We start from the raw sequence: 25,016 nt of genomic DNA, 5'->3' as shown, positions 1-25,016 counted from the left end.
GTCACAATTTTTGATAAACAGAAAGAGAAATACGCCATTCCTCCATGACTTCGTAAATGCTTTCTTTGCCTTCTGTCTGGAATGTCCCCCACTCCAGCAGGCCTTTAAGAAATACTGCTGAATGGATTAAGTGTGATAGAGAAATAGCTTCCTAAACAGAAAAGGGGAAATGGAGCAGTGGTCAGCCCTAAATCTCAACTTCAATTGAGTCTAGACGTGAGCTTTTATCCTGCAGCAGATCCAGAGAAAGCCAAATAAAACCTGAGCCGCATCAATCTCTATCCAGCAAACACGAGAGAAAAACAGGTTGGCTTCTTCCAGGGTCCAGCCGAGGGAGTAAGAACTTTTTAGAAAACCTAAACCAGACTTGCTGGGGCTGCTGGAGGCAAGAAAGAAAGAGTGGAGCCTTCCAAAGGCCCTGGGCCTTGAACTGCCTTAGATCTGGTGCCCCGATAGCAAGTGGTGCAGAAGCAACGTGCCTACGATAGGAACAGGTGACATTTCCCCAGGTCAGATCTTTGATGATCCTCAACTTTTAGCTTGAAGGATCAAAACAAATAAACCCAACTTATTTTTCTTTAATGATAGTTCAAACTGAGAGGTACTCTGTGCCATTCCTGTATTTAATTCTTTAATATTTTTTTCTCATTTAATCTTTACAACAACACTATGAGATACTAGCAGCAGCATCCCCATTTTACGGGTTAGGAAACTAAGAAGAGAGATCAGGTAATTTGCCCCAAATCACACAAGGATATAAGTCATAAGTGGCAGAGTTGGAATTTGAACGCAGATTGTCTGATTCTTGAAATCATGCTCTTAAACTAGATTTTCCTAATTATATTTTTGAAGTTTTGGAGGTCAGAGGACAAGGCACTTTTATTAACCGAAATATTTAGTAGGCAGAAGAAATAAATTAAATGCTCTGCTTAGCTAATTTTCTACTTCACTGAGAACCATGATGAAAATGTTTCATTTCAGTCTCTGTAGAAAATCTTTCCCAAATACTTTTGTCAGTTTTCCTTTCATAGTAAATATAATACATCCTAACAAACTAATGGAATGCTTTTCTTTGATGTTCCAGAAGCCAATGCCATCATTCTGAGTATCAGTGATGATTACAGCTGAGGACAGAAAACCAGGCTGAATATACACTAACTACAGACCATGTTCCAGAAATGGGCTGTTTTAATAAATCTCTGATACCAGTTTATTTTCTCTGCATCTGGCTCTTCTCACAAGTAGACAGCTTAAAGTTAAAAAATTCTAGTAACTGAGGATTAATTATTGAGTTCTTGTTTAACTGTGACACGTAAGTGGAGGAAAATATATATAGATTGATCATTTGAAATTATCCATGTATCTAGAATGTGTTTTTCTAGAAACAACTCAGAATTGATCCTACATTTTCTGCAAGAGAAAATTGGCCATTCTGTTTTCTTTTCACGGAGAGAATTTCACATCATCATCTCAATATTATTCTAGTATTTGAACCCTTTCAAGAAGGAACTTTAATTCTGTATCAGAAGGAAGATTTAATCTATTAACAAAATCACAACTGCAGGAAGTTTTCTTGTTTGGTTTAGGTTTGAAGTTTTTGTTTTTCACTTAAGGATGACGTTGAATTAAGTCACCACAAGAATATCTAACCTGTACCAGTTTCTGTATCAGGCATTTTAACACATATTGTCTCTAATTTACAAGTCAACCTTCCAAATAGATATAAGTCCCATTTAAACAATGGGCAAACTAGAATTCAGTTTAAATAACTTTGCCAAGGTCAAACAATTAGTGCGTGGCAGAAGACAACTGATGTCAAACCCTACAGGCTTTCCATTACGTTGTTTTTATTACAAATTAGCCATAAAAATACTTAATGACATTGTTATAATCTAGACAACAATCCATCTGCATCTATTTTCTCTTCAAATAAGGCTTTGTGATAGCATAAAATTCTAATGTCTAAGAACACATTAAAGGTAAGAAAACTGTCTTTAAATCATATTAAAGTTTCCTCAGGATACTTTCAGTATCACTATGATTTGTTTTTCTAATGAAAAGCCTTTGAGCAAACTGCGTGTTTTCCACGTAACATAAAGCTGGGAATGCAAAATGTGTTGTGAAATAATACCAAAAGAAGTTCAAAAGCTAGAATACAATTTCCTAAAGGTTATTTTTTTGTAAAAAGAGAAAAAAAAAAAAAGTCTCCTAAGCATTTAAAGCATGAGGTCTAGTTCCTGTTTTATAGAGCTTGCATTCCACTTTCCATAGAGTCTAGCACAGTAGTGAACCTAAACTGAGTGCTCAAGAACAAGTGATTAAAGAACTCGAACTAAAGATTAAATGTCTGATAATAAGACCTCAGTCATGTAGACTCCTGGGTTTATATGGCAGTTTTCAAGAAAGCTGAAGGTCTACATTTTTAAGTATTGAAACTTAATCATTTTGGTTGTAAATCTTTCCTAACTAGATTATAAATCTCACCGCGTTTCGAAAAGAATTATTTTGAATAAAACATTTTCTTGATGACTGCAATGGACACCGGTTTGGGCTGTCTAGCATCCATTCTTCTTCTGGTAGTTAACATCCGATCTTCCTCTGAGGAACTACCCTGCCTCATTCTCAGGCTTTGCAATCCAGGTGGCAACAGAACAGGCCCCACACACATCCTCCCTCACCCCCCAGTCAATATCTCAGTCACCCATCCAGAATCATAGTGATTGGTTCATAGATTGACCTCTGACCCAAACATGGCCTAGTACAAGCAGCCTTGGGACTGTGGCTCAAAAGAATGTAAGACACTCTTTCCATTTGGGTAATTAAATTGGTAGAATATAGGTTTGGATTTGCTAGTAGCCATCTATGCCATTGTATAGGAGCACTTACCCAGAAACGAACCCAACACAGAAGACAGAAAACCACAAGATAAAGAGACAACAAATCTCTGAAAATATACATAGAACATCGAGATCGAGCAAAACCCAAAGCCAGTTTTACCAATGCATTTCTCAGTACTGAGAACCAATACATTCCCTTTTTTGCTCAAGCCAGATTTCATTGGGCATCTGCCACCTACAACAAAAAGAATCCTAATATAATGATTTAATGTCATCAACATGATCAGTAACTGTACTGAGCAAAATAATCAGAAAAATCCTCAGGACAAATCACAGCACACGCGCATAAGCTAAGGGCTTTTCCATGACTAAAGGACTTAAGTTTGAATGCATGGATTCTGAAAAATCTACTTTGGCTGGTTAATTTTACTTCCCATTTTTCAACTGTGTTAGCTTGATAACAATTGCTGAACAGCAGAGTTCTACACAGATATGAACTCTTGCCTTATACAAAAATAATATAATTTAAAATAGCAGCTACTTAGGTATAAAACTAACAAAAATATGTACAAGAACTATCTGAGAACCACAAAACTGATGAACGAAAATCAAAGAATTAAATAAATGAAGATATTCCATGTTCATGGAAAAGAAGACTCAATATTGTCAATATGTCAGTTCTTTGCAACTTGACCTAGAGAGTAAGTCCAACTGCAATCAAAATACCAGCAAGCTATTGTCTGGATATTGACAAACTGATTCTAAAGTTGACATGGAGAGACAAAGGACTCAGAATACCCAACACAATATTGAAGGAAAAGAACAAAGTTGGAAGACTGACATTAACCAACTTCAAGAATTACTATAAAGCTACAGGAACCAACATAGGACGGTATAACTAAAATAACAGACAATGAATCAATAGAGAGCCTGGAAATAGGCCCACATAAATATAGTCAACTGATCTTCGCCAAATGAGCAAAGGCAATACAATGGAACAAAGATAGTCTTTTCAACAAACAGTACTGGAACAACTGGACACCCACATGCAAAAGACAATCTAGACACAGACCTTCCTTACTCCCTTCACAAAAATTACCTCAAAATAGATCATAGACCAACATGTAAAACACAAAACTGTAAAACTCCTAGACAGTAACACAGGAGAAAACCTAGATGACCTGGGGGTATGGCAATGACATTTTAGATACAGCACCACAGGCATGATCCATGAAAGAAATAATTGATAAGCTGGACTTCATTAAAATTAAAGACTGCTCTGCCAAAGATAATGTCAAAAGAATGAGAGGACAAGTCACAGACTAGGAGAAAATATCTGCAAATGACATTTAATAAAGGACTGTTACCCAAAATATACAAAGAACTCTTAAAACTCAACAATAAGAAAACAAACAGCCTGATTAAAACAGAAGATATGCAGATAAAAAATAAGCATATGAAAAGATGTTCCATATATGTCAGCAGGAAAATGCAAATTTTCACAAGGAGATACCATTACATACCTATTAAAATGGCCAAAATCCAGAACACTGACAACACCAAATGCTGGTGAGGATATGGAGCAACAGAAACTCTCATGCAATGCTGGAGAGACTGCAAAATAGTACAGCCACTTTGGAAGACGGTTTGGCAGTTTAGTACAAAACTAAACATACACTTTTACCATAGGATCCAGCAATCATATCCTTGGTATTTACCTGAGGAGTTAAAAACTTACGTCCACACAAAACACCTGCACACAGATGTTTACAGCAGGTTTATTCCTAATTGCCAAAACATGGAAGCAACCAGGATGTCCTTCAGAAAGTGAACAGATCAACGATGGCACATCCAGGCAATGGAATATTGTTTAGCACCAAAAAGAAATGCACTATCAAGCCATAAAAAACCACAGAGGAACGTTAAAAGCATACTGCTAGGTGAAAGCAGCCCATCTGAAAAGGCTACGTACTGTATTATTCCACCTATATGACATTCCGGAAGAAGCAAAACTACGGTATGAGACAGTAAAAAGATCAGTGGTTGCCAGGGGATGGTGGCGATAAGGGCTGCATGGAGGGACGAATACGCAGAGTGCATAAGGACTTCTAGGGCAGTGAGAATACTCTGTGATACCATAACGATGGATACTTGTCATGAGACATTTGTCCAAACCCACAGAATGTACGCTACCAAGAGTGAACAGTGACATAAATAATAGACTTTGCGTGATTATGACGTGTCAGGGCAGGTTCCTCAATCGTAACAAATGTACACTCTGGTAGGGGTGTTGATCGTGGGGGAGGCTTTGCGCGTAGAGTGTATCAGGCAGGGCGTCTATGGGAAATCTCTGTAGCTTCCTCTCAATTTTGCTGCGAACCTAAAACTTTTCATAAAAAAGTAAATCTTTTAAAACAAACCTTAAGTAACAACAGCTCCCATTTACTAAGAACTTGCCATGTCCCCATGCCCTATACATTCTCATTTAATCCTTTCACGTGAATGAAGTAGACACTATTAGGGCCCCCATTTTATAGCTAGGAAAATGACTCTGAGATGGGCATTTTTGAGAGAATTTTTCTTTCAAAATCAACAAACTTGCTGCTCATGCGGGTTGTATCATCTAGTAGATCGATGAGTACGTGGTCCATCCACCAAGAGGGCCAATGGCCTGACGCTGTGAACCAAATACAGCAAGAAGAGCCACACTGTTAGGAATTAACAAAAACTGTGAGACTCTCCCATATCGGCATTTATATCCAGGTGGCCCCTACACTGCACCCTTTAGAAACAGGAAGGAATCAGGAATCAGCCTCAAAAAACTAAACATTAGTTAAGAAAAGATATGGTTCACTTTCTGTACTTTTTAAGAACAGCAATTCAAAGTCATTCTACATAATCAATTTAAAGCATAGTGTAATAAAAAGCGCAAGCTTCAATCAGGGATATACAATTAATGTAAAATCCAAAATGTGATCTCACTAGAGAAAGGCAACGAGAGAGGCACACAGGGTGCTTCAAAGATATAAAACGTTCTATTTCTTAAGTTGAGTGGCAGGTACGTGTATTTCCATTTATCCTTTAAAGTGTACACATAACACACATACATATATATATTGTGTAATTTATGTCACAGCTGTCATACACTTGTTTAAAAAAAAAACAGTCGGACTAGAGTTCAAATCCCAACTCTGTCCTTTGGACGAGTTGCTTCCGTTCTCTAAGCTTTAATAATTCAATACTTATTGAATGCCTACTATGTGCCAGGCACTGTTCTAGATGTTGAAATATACAGATAGAAGAAAGATATCATGTCTGCTTTCATGGAACCCTATTTTTCTTACCTATATAACGGAGATGATACTTCTTCCTTCATTCCCTAGTGGGCAAAAGCTTTACTACAATGAGTCCTCTCACTAGGCTCACTTCTAGTTTAAAGAAATAATCATTACAACAATCCTGAGGAAAGATACAAGGCACATGATAATTCTCCAAGTCACCCCTGACTTTTTAAAATCAGCTTAAAAAGTGAGGTGAGGTTTCACACCTCTATGCCAAACAAAGTGTTTTCTAACTAGCATGTCTAAGTACTCAAGAGTCAGGAAAAATTACAAAGGTTGTTAAGTATTCCATGACTTTGGAGTGACTGGAAATTTGTCCCTACTACATGACGACAAATCAAGGTCTGTATCTTAATACTTCATAAAATGGATCCACATTCACTGGAAAATTCAAGAGAAGAAAAATAAAGAAAAGCTAAAGTAATCGTGCTAACTCATCCAAATTCTTTAAAAACTGTTAAGAAACTCTGGTAGAGTTCATGAATGAAAACTGCCTCGCCTTTGATTTTCTATTCAATCCAGATTTTTCTTCTCTCACATTAACATTATCTGATTTTTCTAATTACTGCATATGCAGTAGTATTAACCGGTTATTTTGGGGAACGTTCCATAGGAATGAAGTTAATACGCTGAATTTACAACTTGATGGTTAGAAGCAAGTAAATTAACCTCTGTGAGGCTCAGTTTCCTCAAAAAATAAGACCTATCTTAGAGGGTTGCTCAAGACTTAACAAAGCAGTATTAAGAAAAGTGACTGGGACATAATAAGGACTCAATAAAAGTTAGCTATTTTATTATCATTTTTCAAAAGTTTGCTGTGATTTACTATTAATGAAAAGAAGTAAGATTATAAATTCAGTTAACACTTCTAAGAATATTTTAATCTGAAGTAAAACAACCCTAAAATGGGCTTCCCCCTCTCCACTTCTAGAGAGACAGCACAAATTATTTATCCTTTAAGTCAATTTTTTTAAAGTACCTAATACTATTGGGCATCCATGGCGATCACAGATTCAGCCAAAGCTCTGAGAATTGGAGCCCTGTGAAGCGAATGCTAAACTTCCGAATAACAAATCTGGCTCTCAATATCTTAAGTTGGCCAAGGCTCCGTTTTCTTCATGATCCCGCTAATAACAGAAATGTGAACAGATACTGAAGAGAGATTTTAAAGCGCTTGCATGCTAGTGTGTGTGTGTGTGTGTGTGTGTGTGTGTGTGTATTTAAGGTCACTGCTTAAAACTACAGGAGCTGATAATCTCAGCTAACCAAAGCACCCTGTCTAGAACATTCCTTTCACAGAGTTCTCACAACAGTTTCTCAACTTGATTAGCCACTTCTGTTTAGAAAGTGGCCCTTGGACTCATGCATGAAAAACACTGGGAGGGGAGCTGACACAGGAGGAAGTTGGTCTGCCCAACAGCCTTGAGAAGTTGATGCTGCCACTCTCCCAGTGTGAAGCAGCTGGCCAAGAACAGTGCCCGCAGCAGCTCAGAGATGCCAGCTGCAATGAGGCACTTGTGTTTGAAATGCATTCCAGAGCTTCAGCATGGCTGTACCATCTGAGCCCGGGGCTGGGCGGGCTCATCCCTCTTGCAAGAGCACCCTCTTCCGAGACCTTCAGTCGGACAGACTAAACTTAGCTTTAGGAGCTTCCACAACTTGAGGTTTTCTGGGACCCCTATGTAAAGGTGGGGTTCTTGAACAAATACACAAATTAGAGTTCACAAAATTGGGATGTAGCAAAAATAAAAAAAAGAAAGAAAGCATAAAAAAATTAAGAACGAAGTAGATGAAAGATCTATTCCAAGTGACCCAACTTCTTTAGTGCTTGACCCAAGCACTAAAGTCACATGCCCAAATAGCAAGCATTATCCCCAAGGATGCTCGCTGGCATTATTTACAACAGGAGAACTGTGGGAACGATCTAAAGATCCAATTATAAGTAAATATAGCTCATAAACATGATGGAAAATTCACAGCAACTGCAATGATTTTTACAAAGCTATATTAATAATTTTAGGAAAAACAATGATTGATTTGGGGAGCAAAAAAAACATACACGTATAGCAAGAGTTGAGGGGGAGTTTACATATTTGATTTACACGCATGTACACACAAAAGACTACAAGGAAATAAATAGACCAAAACATTAAGAGTAGTTATTACTGAGTGATGATTTTCTCTTAAATTTATCAAAATTTTTTAAATTTTATATATACTCAAAAACTAATCAAAACAAGTTACTGAAAATTTATAGATAATAGAAAGAAACCACCAGGATAATCTGCCAATATGTACTCAAATAAGTTGAGAATAGTTTTGGTATTTTTTTTTACTTACAGTGAGAACATAACATACCACAAGTATAAGAAAAATTGTAAGAATGAAACTCCCACAGAAGTTTATAGAACAAAATGTATACTAAATCCCCCAATTAAAGACCCGTAAAGTAGTTTCAGTGCTTTCTAACCCACCTTCTCACAGCAGGGAATTAATCCCTCAGGGGGATGCAAACAAACTTCAAAGAGAAGATTATGCCCAGACACTAGTACTGCAGAGCTAAGGTTTATACCTAAATTCACTCAGGTACTTTAGCAGAGATCAGAGATGCAGATCCCAGGAACAAAGAGTAATTTTAAGGCAGATTCTTTGCAATCATTTAAAATGGCAAAAATAATGCACTAAATAATAGCAGAAAAAGGCAAATATGACAAGTTTTACTAAAAACAAACAAGAAGGTTGTAGAAGTAGACAAAAGGTACTTAAAATCAAACAGTAAGTGGCAGCATATTCACTGGTAATAGCAACTAGGAAATCTTACAAATTTCCAGAGAAAGTAGCTAGCACCATGAGTTCAGTTTGGGTTACCCAATTTTATTTGTACAATGTTGGGAAGGTATCCCATTCAGTGTCATAGGTCTTGATGCAATGTCTCCGTAGAACTGACAGATCACATGTCCCTTCCATGAGTGTCATGGAATGCTCTTCAGAGCACAGAACACATGAGAGTCTACAATACACACCTGAGTAGTACAGACGTTAAAAGTTGTTGATGGGAAAAAGAACTGTCTTTAAAGTCTAGTAATATTTCTCACTGGCCTTTCTCACACGTGTCATCTTTTTATTGGGAAGTAACTTGTTAGGCATGTTTTAGACATATGTGATCATTTTATAAAAATGTTTTAAGTAGAGGAGTAGCATATCTTAGCAATTCAGCTTTATTTAGTTTCCCAATTTTTAAAAATCATGGGTAAGGAGTCAAAGTTAAAGTTTAACTTTTCTAGGTGTGAATCCTCTAATGTCCTTGGTAGATTAAAGACCTAAATGTGAAAGGCAAAACTATACATTTCTTATAGGAAAATATCTTGTCTGTAAGGTAGGAAAATACTGCCACTGTATATTAAAATCAATAAGTTTTGACCAAAGGTACCACAGAGAGAGTAAAAGACAAACTATTGAGTGGGAGAAGACATTCGTAATGCATACAAGCAGATAATTAATATGCATAATCTCTAAATAATTTCTTCTAAATCAAGAAGGAAACAGTAGAAAACTCAATAAAAGACAGCAAGAGACTTAAACGGGCACTTTCAAAAAGAAGCTGCTCAAGAGGCCAATAAGCATATGAAAAGGTGCTCAATCTTTACTAATCAACAGGAAAGTGCAAATAAAAACAACAAAGATATTACTACACAACCAAAAGGGTGGCAAAACAAAAACAAACAAACGAAAAAAAACAACCTAGTTGTACAGAGGACTGATGAAGCAGCAGAGCAATAAGCACTACCAAACGATGCTGGAGGGAGTGTCGACAAGCAGTCAATTCTGAACAAAGTTTGCCGTGATCCAGTTATCAAGTATGGTTATCTATCCTATGGAAATCTGTTGACATGCACCAGGATTCGCATATAAGAAATATCACAGCAGCGCTGTTTGTAATAGTCAAAAACTGAACAATTTCAAGGGTTTGCAACAGTGAATGGATAAGCTGTGATATAATCCTAGAGTGTATTACACAGCCATGAAAACGAAGGACTACATCCACACACAGCATGGGTGACCCCTATAAACATAATCTTGAGCAAAAAAGAAGCAAAACTACACACAGAATAATTCAATTTCTATAAAATTCAGAATCAGACACTAATAAATTTCATTTTTCAAGGAGGTATATACTTAAATGTTAAAACTATAAAGAAAAACAAAGAAATGATGACCTTAGAGTCAGAATGGTAGGTACCTCTGGAGGAAGGGAGAGAGGGGTCTCTGGGGTCCTGGTCAAACCTACCTCTACCATTTAGAGGGCCTGGACAAGAGCAGGAATAGAGGCCCACATACCAGTGTGTCTAAATATTTAAAAGATATGAAACAAGCTTACAAACTATTAAATAAAATACAATTCTATCCTCCTATCATGACAACTATGCCTTTATAACTGCCTGGAAAACCAAATTCATACTGAGAACGTCTGGATTCCTTGGAGTTCCATGTGAAAACCTGGTGGTGCAGGGAAAACTGGCCACGGGCCCCCTGCGCGGAGCCCCCCCTCTCTAGCCCATACTGCCAAGGACCTCGCACATAAGCATGCGGTCACCTCCAAACTCTACCCCATACCCTACTCCCCACAAACAGCCCCCCTTGGCCATCCCTTGGGCCTAAGAGTTTTCACACCAGCAACCCCGTCTACCCTCAGAAAGACGGCCCCCAGGAAGAGACTCACAGGCTCTGGAAATAAGCTCAGGGCCATCTGGGCAAGAAATTCTGAAATCCTAGGTACTCAAAGCATGGTCTAGGATGGAAGGGTTCAGGCTCCAAGTGGGCACGTCCCATAGGCCACCCAGACTCCTTGCCCCACGAAGAGGCCAAAGCAAGGCCCTCTAAAGCACAGGGCCAGGGCAGGGAGCCCTCTGGCAGGAACGGTATTTCCTTAGAACCAGGCCACTCTCTATTTCTTAACCTACACAGCAGTAACATGGGTACTCGCTTTATAATTTGTTGTTAAACTGTACCTATAAGTTGTATGTACTTTTCCCACAAATAATAGTACAGATATCATGTGTCTGCTGATGACACGCAGTAGCATGTTTTAGACGCTCCTGCCACCAATCCACACCCTGAATCATCGTCAGGATACAATTAGATCCAAATCCACAGGCTCTCTACAAAACAATAAAGCTAAATTCTTCAGGAATATGTCGTAAAAGGTAAAGAAAAACTACAGAACTATTCCATACAGAAACTAAATAGATGGGAAACGAAATGGACTGTATGATCGGGATCAGAGGGGAAAATGCCCTAAAGGACACTCACTATTGGGATAACTAATTAAATTTAAATATGGACAACTGACATTATATCAATGTTAAATTTTCTTATCTCAATAACTGTACTAGAGTTATGCAAGAAAATGTCCTTGATGTTAGGAAATATATTCTGAAGACTTTAGGGGAGAAGGGTCACAATGCAACTTATTCTCAAGTGGTTCAGCAAGAATAATCTGTATATACGTATAGAGTGAGGCAAATATGGCCACAAAGTAACAGTTGATGAGTCTAAGGAAAAGGTATATGCACTTGACTATTTTTGCAACTTTTATCTTTTAAAATATTCTCCAAATGAAAAGTTTTTTATAGTATACTAAAGGATTCAACAAGAAAGGAGTTGTCTGCAGGAAGGAAAGAGGAATCAGATGACTGGGATCAGAGAATAAGACAAAGATGTTTCATTTTGTCCACTCTTCCATCTTATTTGTACTTTCAAATTTTGTTCATATTCCCCCCCAAAAAAAAAAATTCATTTTTAACTTTGGGGGAAAAAAAGCCCTAGAACATTAAAACGGGAAACGTTAGCAACTGTAGAAATAGAAGATGTCGTCCTTAAGTATGTCTGTCACATCACAACCATCATCAAACGGCCACTCTGTGGTCAGCCCACGTAGGTGCTGCTGCACAGACGCACCATGCAACCCTTCCAATCCGAGGGTTTGCACACTAAGGCATATCTTAACATGGATGTTAACTTCCCACCTCTAGGACACCCACTCAGTTGTAACACGCTTCGCGCCTTCTTTAGACAATCCAGAAAGTGGAGCGCACACAGTTATCTCACTTTTGCTTTTATAAGAAATTCATTCATTTTAACAAACACTGGTGACGTTGTAGAAAGCCCTGAAAATGACAGAGAGAGACGCGTACAACGTGGCCAAGGTCCTCAAGACGGTAACATAGCAGAGGGAAGAGTTCTTGGACCAAAACTCCTGGCTACTCCACATAGCAGCGATGTGATTTGGTAAGGAGTCATTTGACCTCTCTGATATTTTACGTTCTCACAGGTGTAATGGAGATGCCACCGACTACTTTTAAGGGTTTATTGTAAGGACTATAAATATCGAGCATGTAGGAGAACACAAACTCACTGAAAGGCAGCTATTTTTATGAGTACCGCAATCTAATTAAATAATGAAAGAGAAAATATGCCCAAGGTTGTAGAGCCAATTAGGGGTGCAACTACCATTGAAATCCTGATTACTCCAAGTTTGTAATCCAAGTCAATCACTCTCCCTAAACACCAAATAAAATATGCGCGTGCGTGCGTGCGTGTATGTGTGTGTGCGGAACAAGAGTTGCTCCCTATCATGTCTTTGGCAAATGCATCCCTCTCTTAGACATCAAGAAAAAGAACACTGGGTCATAAGGTTATTTTTTCTCATTAACCAAAAAGGATCTTAGGTCAAGAAGTGACATATTCAGCCTGCGCAACATACTCTAACCTCGTCTAAGACCTCATCGTCCAGGAATACACGCCCAAATCAGTCCAAAAGCTAAAGCCAAAGGAGGTGTTTCCTTCAACTAATTTCCAACCTTCTTTTACCAGCAGACAAAAAATGTACTAAATTAAACCCATTTAGTAACAGAGATTTCCCTTATTATTATATCCCTTAATATGTTGTATTATATAATAAAATACACATATCCCTTATAATATTTTGAAACCTAATTCTAAGCCTTCCTCATTAGCAAGATGACAGTATTTCCTCCTAAATAGGTGACTTCTGGGCATCCGTGAAAGATACCAACCAAAACCTAATTATTACAATGACTAAAGCCACACTTCTAGCCTGTTATGGCAATGACTCTAATTTAAATTGTTCACTGTGCTTGTTCTCCATTCCCGACGATGATGTGGGCACAAATAAAAGGGAAAAACACTAAAACATACTTACAGATAAATAACAGTTTAGAATATTCCCATGTGCATGGCTATCTCATATAATAAACAAACACACCATATCATAATCAAAGATGCAAATACCTGAAAGAGTGCCCCCTGTCCTAGGATAGGCCACTTCGACATATACTTCAAACGTGGTCTCTGGGTTTTGCCTACAAAGGAAACAGATCATGATTACTGACAAGGACAGAGCAGCATGGTTCCAGAACATGCAGGCTGTGGTATAAAGCAGACCCTGATTAACCTCATGAGCTCCACAGCTTCGTGGCTGTGCAACCTTGGGCAGGTTACTCAACTTCTCTGAGCCACACCTAACCAGAAAAATGATGGTGACACTTAAAAAGAACACACAAAAATTGTCTAGGTACAATGTCTGGGACACAAGTGGCAAGTCATTATTACGCTTTTATGGACGTCACATTTCTCCTTTACGCAGCTGGCTCTCTAAAACCACAGGTAGAATCCTGAGGAAGCTCAAAGCAAGGCAACATTGGCACAAAGTGACCTTCTCCCTCAGTTTCCAGGATAAGACACTCATATGATGAAGTGAACTTGCTTATTGAGAGGCTTTAAAGACTGAAACAAGAGAAGCAGCAGCCTGTCTCTCCAGGCTATTGTGAAAGAGGACCCTGATCCAAACGTGAGACACTTTCCCACACAGGGGCCTTCACCTGCACTGGCAGAGCAAGCGCACAAATGTGCACTGTTACATCTGTTTACCTGTCTATGTCATAAATATCTCATGGTAAGTTTTGAAAAGATCACAGCACTAACAGAATGTGAACAGTTAATTCTGAGTGATGAGAACATCGGGGTTGTATTATCTTTGTATTTTCTCTTTTCTCTTTAATTCTGAAAGGACAATAAAGAGATATTATTTCCAGATTGAATGAAAATCATTCAGCAGAAGAAAATGTTGTGCTTTCAAATGTCTATAAATGAATTCCATTTTAAACCTGACAACAAAGCTCAGAGAGGAAACGTTCTGAGTTGCCTAATCAGATTCAAGGTTTCATTTTAATGAAGTTAATACCTTGAATTTACCTAGTAGATTCCATTTTTCAAAATAATCACCTCATTTATCTCATTTCATCCTCATTATAATTCCATGAGGTTGGTGCATCAGGCATTACACCCCCATACAGATGAGGAACCTGAAGCAGAGTTTCTAAGGGACTTGTCAGTCCCTTAGAAACAGCCAGAACCAGAATTCACACCTCCTGGCACTCAAATTCTGTGTTTCATTAATTCTAAGATGGACTTCTTTCCCCACATTTTCACGTCTTACAATCTGTTGCATCTTATAATTCTAAATGGCAGCATGTTTTTTTCTTTCTTGATAATACATATAATAGTGCATCTTATAAATAATGGTATCTTAGAGTCAATAAAATATGGTAGTAATACTCCCTCTACTTCTTTTGGAGTAAAAGAAAAACGTGTGTTTTGTCAATCAGGAAGCTACTTATTTCTCTTAGGAAGGATCCTCATTTCTTCACTAAAGAGAAACTTAGGCTTTTGCTTTAAATAAGTACCTACAGCTGAAAAGAGCTGGCTGCTCTAAAACTCCAGGTATTTAAATATACCTTGTCAAACAGAATTTTAAAATTAGACTCTAAATCAGAGCACCTCACTCAAAAAAAAAAAAAGAAAAAAAACCTAAATAAAACAAGGTAAACTGAAGTTTTAAGAGCCTTAAAAAAAAAAATCTGTGTTCTTTCCCTGCAAGAAGGTACAAAAAGACCTAGAAAGTCAGCATCCTTTGGCCACCACACATTCCAGGAAGATTCCCTTTAAAACCTAAATAAATCTTTCTCAAGTCTATTTTGCAACTGGCTGAATTTCATCTCAGAATTTTATTCCTCTGGATTAAGATACTGGCTTTCAAAACGTGTTTACAGGACTCTCGGACTCCATCAAGGTTCTTCAGAGCTTCCACACTTTTTTTTTTTACCCAAATTTCCATTCTTAAGTTTATTTTTCCCCATTTAAAAAACTGAAATAACAAACATGAGCATGCAAAGGTGTTCCATTCCAAATGTCTAAAGCCGGGAGCTCCAACGCATTAACCAGGGCCACTAAGTTAGGGTGACGTGTACAGACTTGTCATCCCTCCACGTGAAGAATGTCCTAGCATTGGCTATACTCATTCTCTCGGCTTCTTCTCCTTTCTCTCATTAATATTCGTCAACCAGGCTTCTGAGCCCACCACACCACTGCAACGACTTGCTAAAATGGTCAATCCTCAGTGCTTCTCTCACTCAACCTCTCAACAGCATTTGACACAGGTGATCAATTTGCCCCCCTTCCTGAAACACTTTCTTCATTGGGATTCCAGGACATCACTCGCCATTAGTACTCTTCCGACCTCACTGGCTGCTCCTTCGCTAATTTCTTCTCAGGTAAGCATTCCTACCCTCACACTTAGTCCTGGACCTCTCCTGTCTACACATTACTTAGATGATCTCATGCAGTCTCATGGCTTTAATGCTGGCAAGCCTCAAAGTCCCGTCGCAAACCAGACGTCTTCCCTGCCTCCAGGTTCCCTTATCCAATTGCCTACTCAACATCTCCGCTTGGACATCTAGAAAGCATTTCTCATTTAACAAATGGTGCTTTTCTTCCTCAAACCTGCATCTCCTGAAATCCACCAGTTTTGAGACCGACCAGCTTGGTGTCATCCTTGACCCCTCTATTTTATATGCCACAATCGTTTAGGTGCCACAGTCAACCAATCAGCAAATTCTGTGTACTTGATCATCAAAATACCTCAGCACTTCCCTGTCTCTCAGCCTCCCCAACCCGACCATCGTGACACATCACCACACCACACCTCACCTCACCTCACCTCACTGAGGTTACTGCAGTACTGTCCTGACTGCTCTCCCTGCTTCCTGCCTTGCCCTCCTATAATCAGATTTCAATTTAGTGGCCAGTAATCCTGTTATTCTAAAGGTCAGGTTCTATCAGCCCTCTACTCAAAGCCTCCCAAAAGCTTCCCATAGCATTCAAAGTCTTAGTTCTGGAAATGGATGGTGGTGATAGTTGCACGACAATATGAATGAATTTGCTACCACTGAACTGTACACTTAAAATGGTAAAGATGGTAAGTTTTACATTATGTGTATTTTACCACAATTTAAAACAAACAACAACAAAAAAACAGAGGAGCTAAAAAAAATTTTTTTAAAGTCCTTATAAGGCCCTACGTGATCTGGCAGAGGCCTCTCGCCCTTGCCCACTGCATTCCAGCCCCACTGGCCTTTTTCTGCTCGTCCAGCACCCCAAACGCATTCCTATCTTACTGCCCCTTATACTGATCTTCATGGAGGTGGCCCCCTTCCTGTCGTTCCAAACTCAGCTTACACTTGACTTCCTCAGAAAGTCCATCTAGTCTTCACTTTCTGTATCGTCCCTACCACAGTCTCGTTAACTGTCCATCTCCCTACTCTAAATGGAGACTGCAGAAGAGCCGGGACTGTTATCACAGGCGCTAGTGTCTTCCAGGTATCGGACCAGTGCCTGGCACAAATATTGAGGAGAAGGAATAAAGACAGTACTGATTAGCCTTCCTGGGGCCAAAACGATTTCAATAAATGATAGGAGTGTTATACACTCCCATGAGTCTCAAGTTACAACAGGTTAAAAGGCAGACTTCCAGCCCCAGCTCCAGAGTTCCTGGGGTGGGGCCCCAGAACGAGCATTTCTAACAAGTACCCAGGTCATACCGAGCTGCTGGACTAGTGATCACACTAAGAACCAAAGATCTAGTTAAGTGGAATTTTTCTTCCAAGTAACAGCACATACAACATAAAATACACGTAGGGCATGCCTCAATAATCGATCATTTCAACAGTGCCTTTACAATACAAGATAGATTTCAAAGAAAGAGGCACTGTAGAAGCAATGACGCTTACTACTTTCCCTCCATTGCTATCCACAGTTACTGCCTCACTCTAAAGAGTAATAATGGCAAAACTACATAAGCTTCTTACTCAGTTCAAATAGCTGCCGGAGTTCTAGTACATGGAGCCAAAGATTATGAAAATCTCTTTTAAAAGAGAAAATGAAAAGCAAAAAGCCTACAAAAACACGAAGAACAAACTGGACTATAATTATAAGTTATAGTCATGTTCATCCACGGTCGTTTACATGTTGCCTTATGAAAGAAGTGGTGACGAATGTTGTGACAAGTTATGTAACATACCAACAAATATACATAAGTTATTTTAAGGGCCAGTGAAGCCAGTGCAGATGGAAGCATTTTCTATTTCTCTGCAGATCAAAAAATAAATTCAAAAGTGTGTCCTCTAAATTCAAACGGCCAAGCGACTCTTACTTAATATTTTCATTTAGCCTGTAAACAACGGAGACCCTAACCATTTCCAGAGAATCTCTGGGACTTCCTTGAGACTGCTTGTTTGTTCCATTACTCTTCAAGATGCTCAATATTTTTAACTAGTTGGCTTAAGGAACTGAAAATACTATTTCTGTCCTATTAACACTCACTGCTAATTCAGTACATGTAATGATGCTGAGAATGCCATATTCGGAGCCAATTTTCCAGTACGGACCCAGGTTTCCCCAGAACACTTAATGATATAGCTTAACATATTACCACAGAAATGTCCTCGTCCTGCCATATCTCATTATTAATTGACTTGCACTCCTGTACCTCCATGATCTGAAACCCTGCCTGCCTGCCAAGTATCTTTTTTTGCCGCCCACACGCAACTCCTGCAGTCTTGCGCCCTAAGATCCAGCCGTACAGAACTGTTATACTTGTAGCCCTCTGAACAAACAATGCTCTGATTCTCTACTAACATTACCAAGCTACCACAATTTACTGTTTCTCCTATGTGCCAGGCAAAGCACTTTACATGCATTACTGCAGTTAATCGTCAACAACCCTGTAGGTATTACTCCCAGCGTAGAGATGAGGACACTGAAACTCAGGGGACAAACTGGTCAAAGCCAAAGCAAGGAAGTAGCAGAATGAGCAAGGATCGTCCCAAAGCACTAACCACTCTCCTGTTCTACAATATTCAGCTGCTCTTCAGCAAGGAACAGTCTAGTCTTCTGCACTGGACGAGTTCATCCATCAGGCCTCAGCTCAGGCACTTCCTCCTCTCGGGGAAGCCTTCTCCATCCCCTGCACTCATGGCCCCGACTGGGTTGTTCCCTTCCTCTGTGCAGAGGGCACCCTGTGCTTCCCCACTCCTGTCGCTCATACCAGTCAACCCTGATGCAATTACAATTCCCTGGGGAGCTTCTGCAAGTCCTGATGCCTGGGCCACACCCAAGACAATTAAATCAGAATCTCCAGGTATCGGTACTTTTTTAAGCTCAACTTATTCCACTGTGCAGGCAAGGTGGAGAACCACCAGCGTACCTGATTAAATATCTGTCCTCCCAGCAGATTGGCAGCTCCTTGAGGGCACCCACTGTCTTATAACCTTAGTCCCACTCTTCACACAATAAATGTTTGAGGAACAAGGTTCCTCCAACATCTGACATGTAGTTTCCAGCTCCCCTTCTCTCTCTCCCTGACAAGACGTAACCTGCTGAAGACACGCGACCATTAATCTTTAAAGATGTTTTCCTTCGGAGTCAAAGGTATCAATAAATCACACCTGCTGACAACAGCCTCAGCTCTTAAATACGCAAAAGTGATGCACAAACAACTAAAACGTGTTTGAAAGAAGGGAGGCCTGCTCAGTTCTTAACTTCTGGGAGAATGAAGCCTGAAAGTGAGCCAAGAGAGCATTTCTATTCAATACCACTCTTCTGAACACAATTCTCAGTGACTCACTGGAAGGGCCACGCTCAGTGCTCAGGGCCATGTTCTCAAAATGATTAAGTACACTCAGCTTGAAGTCAGGAAACAGACAAAGGCTTGGACAATCTTCAGGCAGCAGGAAAGCTTAATGGTTTTCTGGGTTGTTGCTGTTGTGTGTTTTGTTCTGTTTTGTTTTTAGAGCATCATGCTATTGATCACGCTGCTGGATCATCAGCCTTCAATTAGGGTCTATGTTTCCTCAATTACAACATGTTATGAGATTAGGAGAAAGATGTAACGCACACTCTTCACAAAATGAATTCTTGCTGCCTATGGTAACCATCCCATAATGCTAGGTCCTCCTCCCCTCTAAGTGTTATTTAAAGCTAGGAACTGAAGCACACACAATGTTACTCATTTCACAGCAGTCAGATCTTCAACCCAGCTAGTATTCACCAAGCAAAACAGCAACCTATTCTCTATAGACTAGAGTTAATGATTTGACTTCAGCACACTGTTTCTTTAATTACAAACCTATATGCTGAAGGGGCTTAAGGTATAATATTTCAAATACCACACCAATTGAACTGTCTTAAAGTTGACAACACAGCCAAAAGAAACTGTATGTACTTCAGAACATGCTAGCAAACATCACCTAATAAACATTGATTCCTTTAAGCTAGACAAACAAGCAAAAAGGTAGTGTTAATATTTCCAACAAGTCTCCATTTGTTTCAGTGGACTCTGAAATTAAAGCCATTTTTCCAGGCTGAAAATGCTGTATCAAAGGGTGCTTTCTAACCCACAACAAGTTAACACCTCCATAGAAGAATGCAGTCATTGTTGAGACTTGTTAGAAAATGATTAACTTAGTTGTGTAATTACACAAACAAGTCGTTTCAAGATTTTACACTTTGCTTTTCATTTCTAATAAAGCTCTCAGGATCAGATTAATAAAGATGCACAGATACTGCTGTGAGAGGAGTTACAAAGCTTTACCTTTCCATATCTCCCTATGGAAAGATCCTGATGCCACAATGCACAAAAGTTAACTGGAAAAAGCTTAGAGGCATTCAGAGCAGAAAAACAGAGCCTGCACACTCTTTGGCAATGTGAAGTAAGTACCCCATCAGTTATTTTGTTGGGTTTTTTAAAAGATTTTATTGGAGAAGGGGAACAGGACTTTATTGGCGAACAGTGTGTACTTCCAGGACTTTTTCCAAGTCAAGTTGTTGTCCTTTCAATCTTAGTTGTGGAGGGCGCAGCTCAACTCCAGGTCCAGTTGCCGTTGTCTGTTGCAGGGGCGCAGCCCACCATCCTTTGCAGGAGTCGAACCGGCAAACTTGTGGTTGAGAGCCCACTGGCCCATGACGGAATTGAACCGGCAGCCTTTGGCGTTAGGAGCATGGAGCTCCAACCACCTGAGCCACCAGGCCGAACCCCCCATCGGTTTTAAGCAATTCTTTCCTGTGCTGAGCTACAGTGTAAAATCTAGACCCTTCAACCATATTAACAGCATTTGCAAAGATCAGATCTATGTCATTATTGATAAACATTTTGTCCTTGAAGAGAATTTTAAGGCCTCCCCTTCCCTAACTTCTCCTCTGCTCCTTCTGAACAATTTAGTCCTAAAGCTGTTACATGGGCAGAGCGAGGTAGGTGTCCGTGTTGGCAAAGGGCCGGTGTGGGGTGTCGGAGCCTCAGCAGGGTGAGGAAATGTCCCTACAAAGAGGTGACCTGACAAGCGATGTCGGAACATGAGCAGGGCAGGAGAACACCCATGCTGAGGAGCAGCCTGGCACTCCGAGGTCAAATCCAAGTGGCGGAGGAAGGCATCCCCTGGGGGAAGCAGCCTGGCAGAGGGAACCAGAACGAGAGCGGGGTGAGAAGGGCATTCATGCACATGGCGGCCAGGCCTGGGATGGTGAAACACGAGTGGGGTGAGAAGGGTGCCCCACAGAGGGCATGGGTGTCCGAGCCTAAGAGGGTGAAGGGCATGTCCAAGCACAAGGACCCTAGAGCAGGGTGTGGAAGCCCAGGCAGGGGTGAGTCGGTTGACTGTGTGGGGTGGGGGAAGGCTTGTCCAGCATGACGGAAGTCAGAGTCCAAGCTGGGCAAGGAGGGCACCCACTGGGCAGTGGGGAGGGCAGGGCATGTCAAACCACCACAGTAGGCAGTGTAATCCTAGGAAAACAAGGTGAGAATGGAAATGGGGTGGGGGAGGAAGGGGCAGTATGCCTAATCAGAGCCCAAGACCAGTGAGGACTGCCTGCTTTCTCACAGGTGAAGTTAGCAGAAAACTAGCATGAATGCTCTGGAACTGGATTTAAACTGGAGACATTCGTATGAACTCAAGGTTTTTAATAAATATATGGAGAAATAGAATGTAAATGTCACCTGACTTTAACACACCCATATTTCTTACCTCTGTTTACTGACTGGGCCTAGCAGCAGCAACACCCCAAAAGCAACGAGTGTACCCAGTACGCAGACCTTGGCTTCTAAATATAATTCTCCTGGGAAAGGAACCAGGACTTCTTGGAGAAACAGCTGATCCCAGGGCTGGGGCAGAGAAAGTGCAAGATTAGCTTGGAACATCTTACTGTGCCATAAAGCAAAGACTTGCTTAAAGAATGATGGAAATATGTCAAAAAGACCAGCTTGAAAAGGCTCCCTCACTGGCCAAATCTGGGGTAATTTGAGAATCAAAATCAATAATGATATAAACAGATAATGAACCTTCAAATAAACCAGGAAACCAAGTCCACATTGACATATATGTGAATAAATTGAAAATTTAATGAGAAATGGAGTATATTACCTTCCCACAAAATACTTATTAATTGCACGCGGGGAAAGTAACTTTTCAGTGTAGCGGTTTGGCAAAAACTACCTTAATCAAGTCATCAAAGTGATGGTCATCAGTAAAGGGACAAACTACTAGAACGCAATGAGAAAAGCACAGCACCACTTCCATGACGTTCTTGTCAAAGATGCTTAACCTGAATCTCATCTTGAGGGAACATCAGACAAATTCAAATTGAGGGATCTTCTAAAAAATATCTGGCCTGTATCTTCAAGTGTCAAGGTGATGAAAATCAAACAAAGACTCAAGATCTCTTCTAAAGGAAAGAGATATGACAACTAAATGTAATGGGTGAGTCTGAACTGGATCCTTTGTGGTAATAAAAGATGATGTAGGGACTAACGAAATTTGAATGGGGTCAAAGAATTAGACGTATTATAGCAAGGACTCAATGTTAATTTCCTGATTTTGATGATTATATTGTGGTTTTATAGGAGAATGCCCTCGTTTGTAGGAAAAGTCCACTGAAGTATTCAGGGGTAACGGGGTATCAGGTCAGCACCTCACTGAAAAATGTTTGGTTTTTTGTTTGTTTGTTTGAAGTTCTTTATATTGTACTGCCAACTTTTCTGTAAGATCCTGCTTGTTTAAAATCAAATAAAAAAACCCATCCATTAATACTAATTGCCCTGACCTGTCTTTTACCAAGACTTTCTCACAGGGCTCACATGGGATTCTATGGAAGGAACCCCAGGCTAAACACCCGAAGGCCTGGATTCAAATCCCCTTAACTCACTATATGATTAGAACAAGCCACTTAAACTTGCACCAATCAGCTTCCTCCTCCATCAAGAGAGAACACCTGCCTTGCTCATCTCAAATCATGTTTCAGGGATCAAATGACAGAAAAATGAGTGCTTTCTTTGTAAACTAAATGATACTAAACCAACATAAAGGATATTATTATTTATTATAAAAAGTAAAATAGCTTCCCCTTACCAATGAAAGGCTTTGATTTCAAAGACTCAAAACTCTTAAGATTTCAAATACTGTTACTAAAAAGCAATTCAGAAAATAAGAAACTATCCACTTTGGTGAGGTGTCGCTAAGCTCTTTGGCCCATTTTTTAGTCAGGTTGTTTGTTTACTTATTGTTGCGCCTTAAGAGTTCTTTTGGGTAACATTTTGGATAATATTTTGGATGACATTCCTTTACCAAATGTGTCTTTTGCACATATTTTCTCCCGGTCTGTGGCTTGTGCTCTCATTCTCTTGACATTGTCTTTGGCAGAGCAGAAGTTTTTAACTGTAATGAAGTCCAGCTTACCAGTTATTTCTTTCATAGCCTGTCCCTGTGGTGCTGTATCCAAAAAGTCACTGCCATACCCCAGGTCATCTAGGTTTTCTCCTGTGTTACCTTCTGAGAGTTTTATCGTTTTGTGTTTTACATGTAGGTCATGATCCATTTTGAGTTAATTTTTTGTGAAGGGTGTAAGGAAGGTCTGTGTCTTCTGCATGTGGGTGTCCAGTTGTTCCAGCACCATTTGTTGAAAAGACTATCTTTGCTCCCTGCTAAAGATCAGTTGACTATATTTATGTGGGTCTATTTCTGGGCTCTCTGTTCTGTTCCACTGATCTATTTGTCTGTTCTTTCACCAACACTGTCCTGTGTTGGTTCCTGTAGCTTTATAGTAAGTCTTACAGTCAGTTAGTGTCAGTTCTCTGACTTTCTTTTCCTTCTATAGTGTGTTGGCTATTCTGGGTCTTTGGCCTCTCCATGTAAACTTTAGAATCAGTTTATCAATATCCATAAAATAACTTGCTGGTATTTGTATTGCAATTGCCCTGGACAGGGCACACAGTGAGTGCATCCCCTTAGGATGGGGAACAACTAGCCCTGGACTGAGCACTGCCACAGTCCCACCCAACAAATCTTAAAAGCGAGACCCAGAGGAATCAAACTCTTTCAAAGTAACTTAACTGACAAAATATATTAAATAATGGTTTATAAGACATCAGGAAACAAAGCAAAGAAATCTCTTAAGAGACGGAAAATAAATGACGTAAGCCTACCATTGCCTCAGATTACTGCCTTGAGTAATCCCCAGAATATTTATAAGAATACAAAAATACCTGAAACCCAACAAGGTAAAATACACAATGTCTGGCAGTCAATAAAAACTACCAGGCATGCGAAGAATCAGGAAAATACAACCCATAATGAGGAGAAAAATCAATCAATTGAAGCCAACGTAGAACTGACATAGATGTTAGAATGAGCAGACAGACTATTCAAACAGTGATTATAACTGCATTCCATGTATTCAAAAAGTTAGAGACATGGGCGATTCAAAAGTGATCCAATTGAATTTTCTGAGATTAAAACTACAATGTGTAAGGATGGAAAATGCACTAAATGGGATTAACTGTAGGGCAAACATTGCAGAAAAAAGATTAGTGAACTTGAAGAATTTGTTTAGAAATTATCCAAGATGAAACAGAGGGAAAAGAACTCAACACAAAAAACACAGAGCATAACTATTGACCTATTGGACAACTTCAAGCAGCCTAGTGTACCAGTAACTGGAATCCCCAAAGTGGGGAGCAGGCAGAAAGAATGTTTGGAGGAAATAATTGTCAAAAACTTTCTAAATTTGATGAAAATTATAAATGCACAGATCATAAAAGCTCAACAAACCCCAAACACAAGAAACAGGAAGAAATCTAAGGCACATCATAATCAAATTGCTCAAAACAGAAATATGGATCTATACCAAGAAATAAAGAGCATCAGAAATGGTAACTACATAAACTAAGTAAGAAAAGTCAAATGATCACCTCGATAGGTGCAGATAGTTTCACTGAAGAATTCTACTAAACAATTCTATACAGTATCTTCCATAAAGCAGAAGAGGAGCAAATACTTCCCAACTCATTTTACAAGGCTAGAATTACCCTGATACTAAAACCAAAGACAGTCCCAAAAAAATAAAACAAATTCTACACACTCACACTATCGCCCAA

The 25,016-nt window shown here is 39.6% G+C and overlaps 1 protein-coding gene across 13 annotated transcripts in view; it reads right to left on the bottom strand.

Annotated features, from left to right (window-relative positions):
• DENND1A (DENN domain containing 1A) overlaps window positions 1-25,016 on the bottom strand; it is a 472,628-nt gene that overhangs the window by 423,618 nt on the left and 23,994 nt on the right. For 10 of the 13 annotated variants that reach the window (XM_088793184.1, XM_088793181.1, XM_088793185.1 and 7 more), the window contains exon 2: window positions 13,490-13,560. The exons of 2 other annotated variants lie outside the window; for them this stretch is intronic. In XM_088793184.1, the coding sequence (XP_088649310.1) occupies window positions 13,490-13,560 (71 nt within the window). Of the gene's footprint in view, window positions 1-13,489; window positions 13,581-25,016 lie in introns of those variants that run through there. One more of the 13 variants, XM_088793188.1, reaches the window with a different exon arrangement.

The sequence above is a fragment of the Rhinolophus sinicus genome, chromosome 16, assembly GCF_057876585.1.
Source record: "Rhinolophus sinicus isolate RSI-liver-muscle chromosome 16, RSI-T2T, whole genome shotgun sequence".
NCBI classification, from domain to species: Eukaryota; Metazoa; Chordata; class Mammalia; order Chiroptera; family Rhinolophidae; genus Rhinolophus; species Rhinolophus sinicus.
This window is presented reverse-complemented; position numbering and strand designations above follow the sequence as displayed.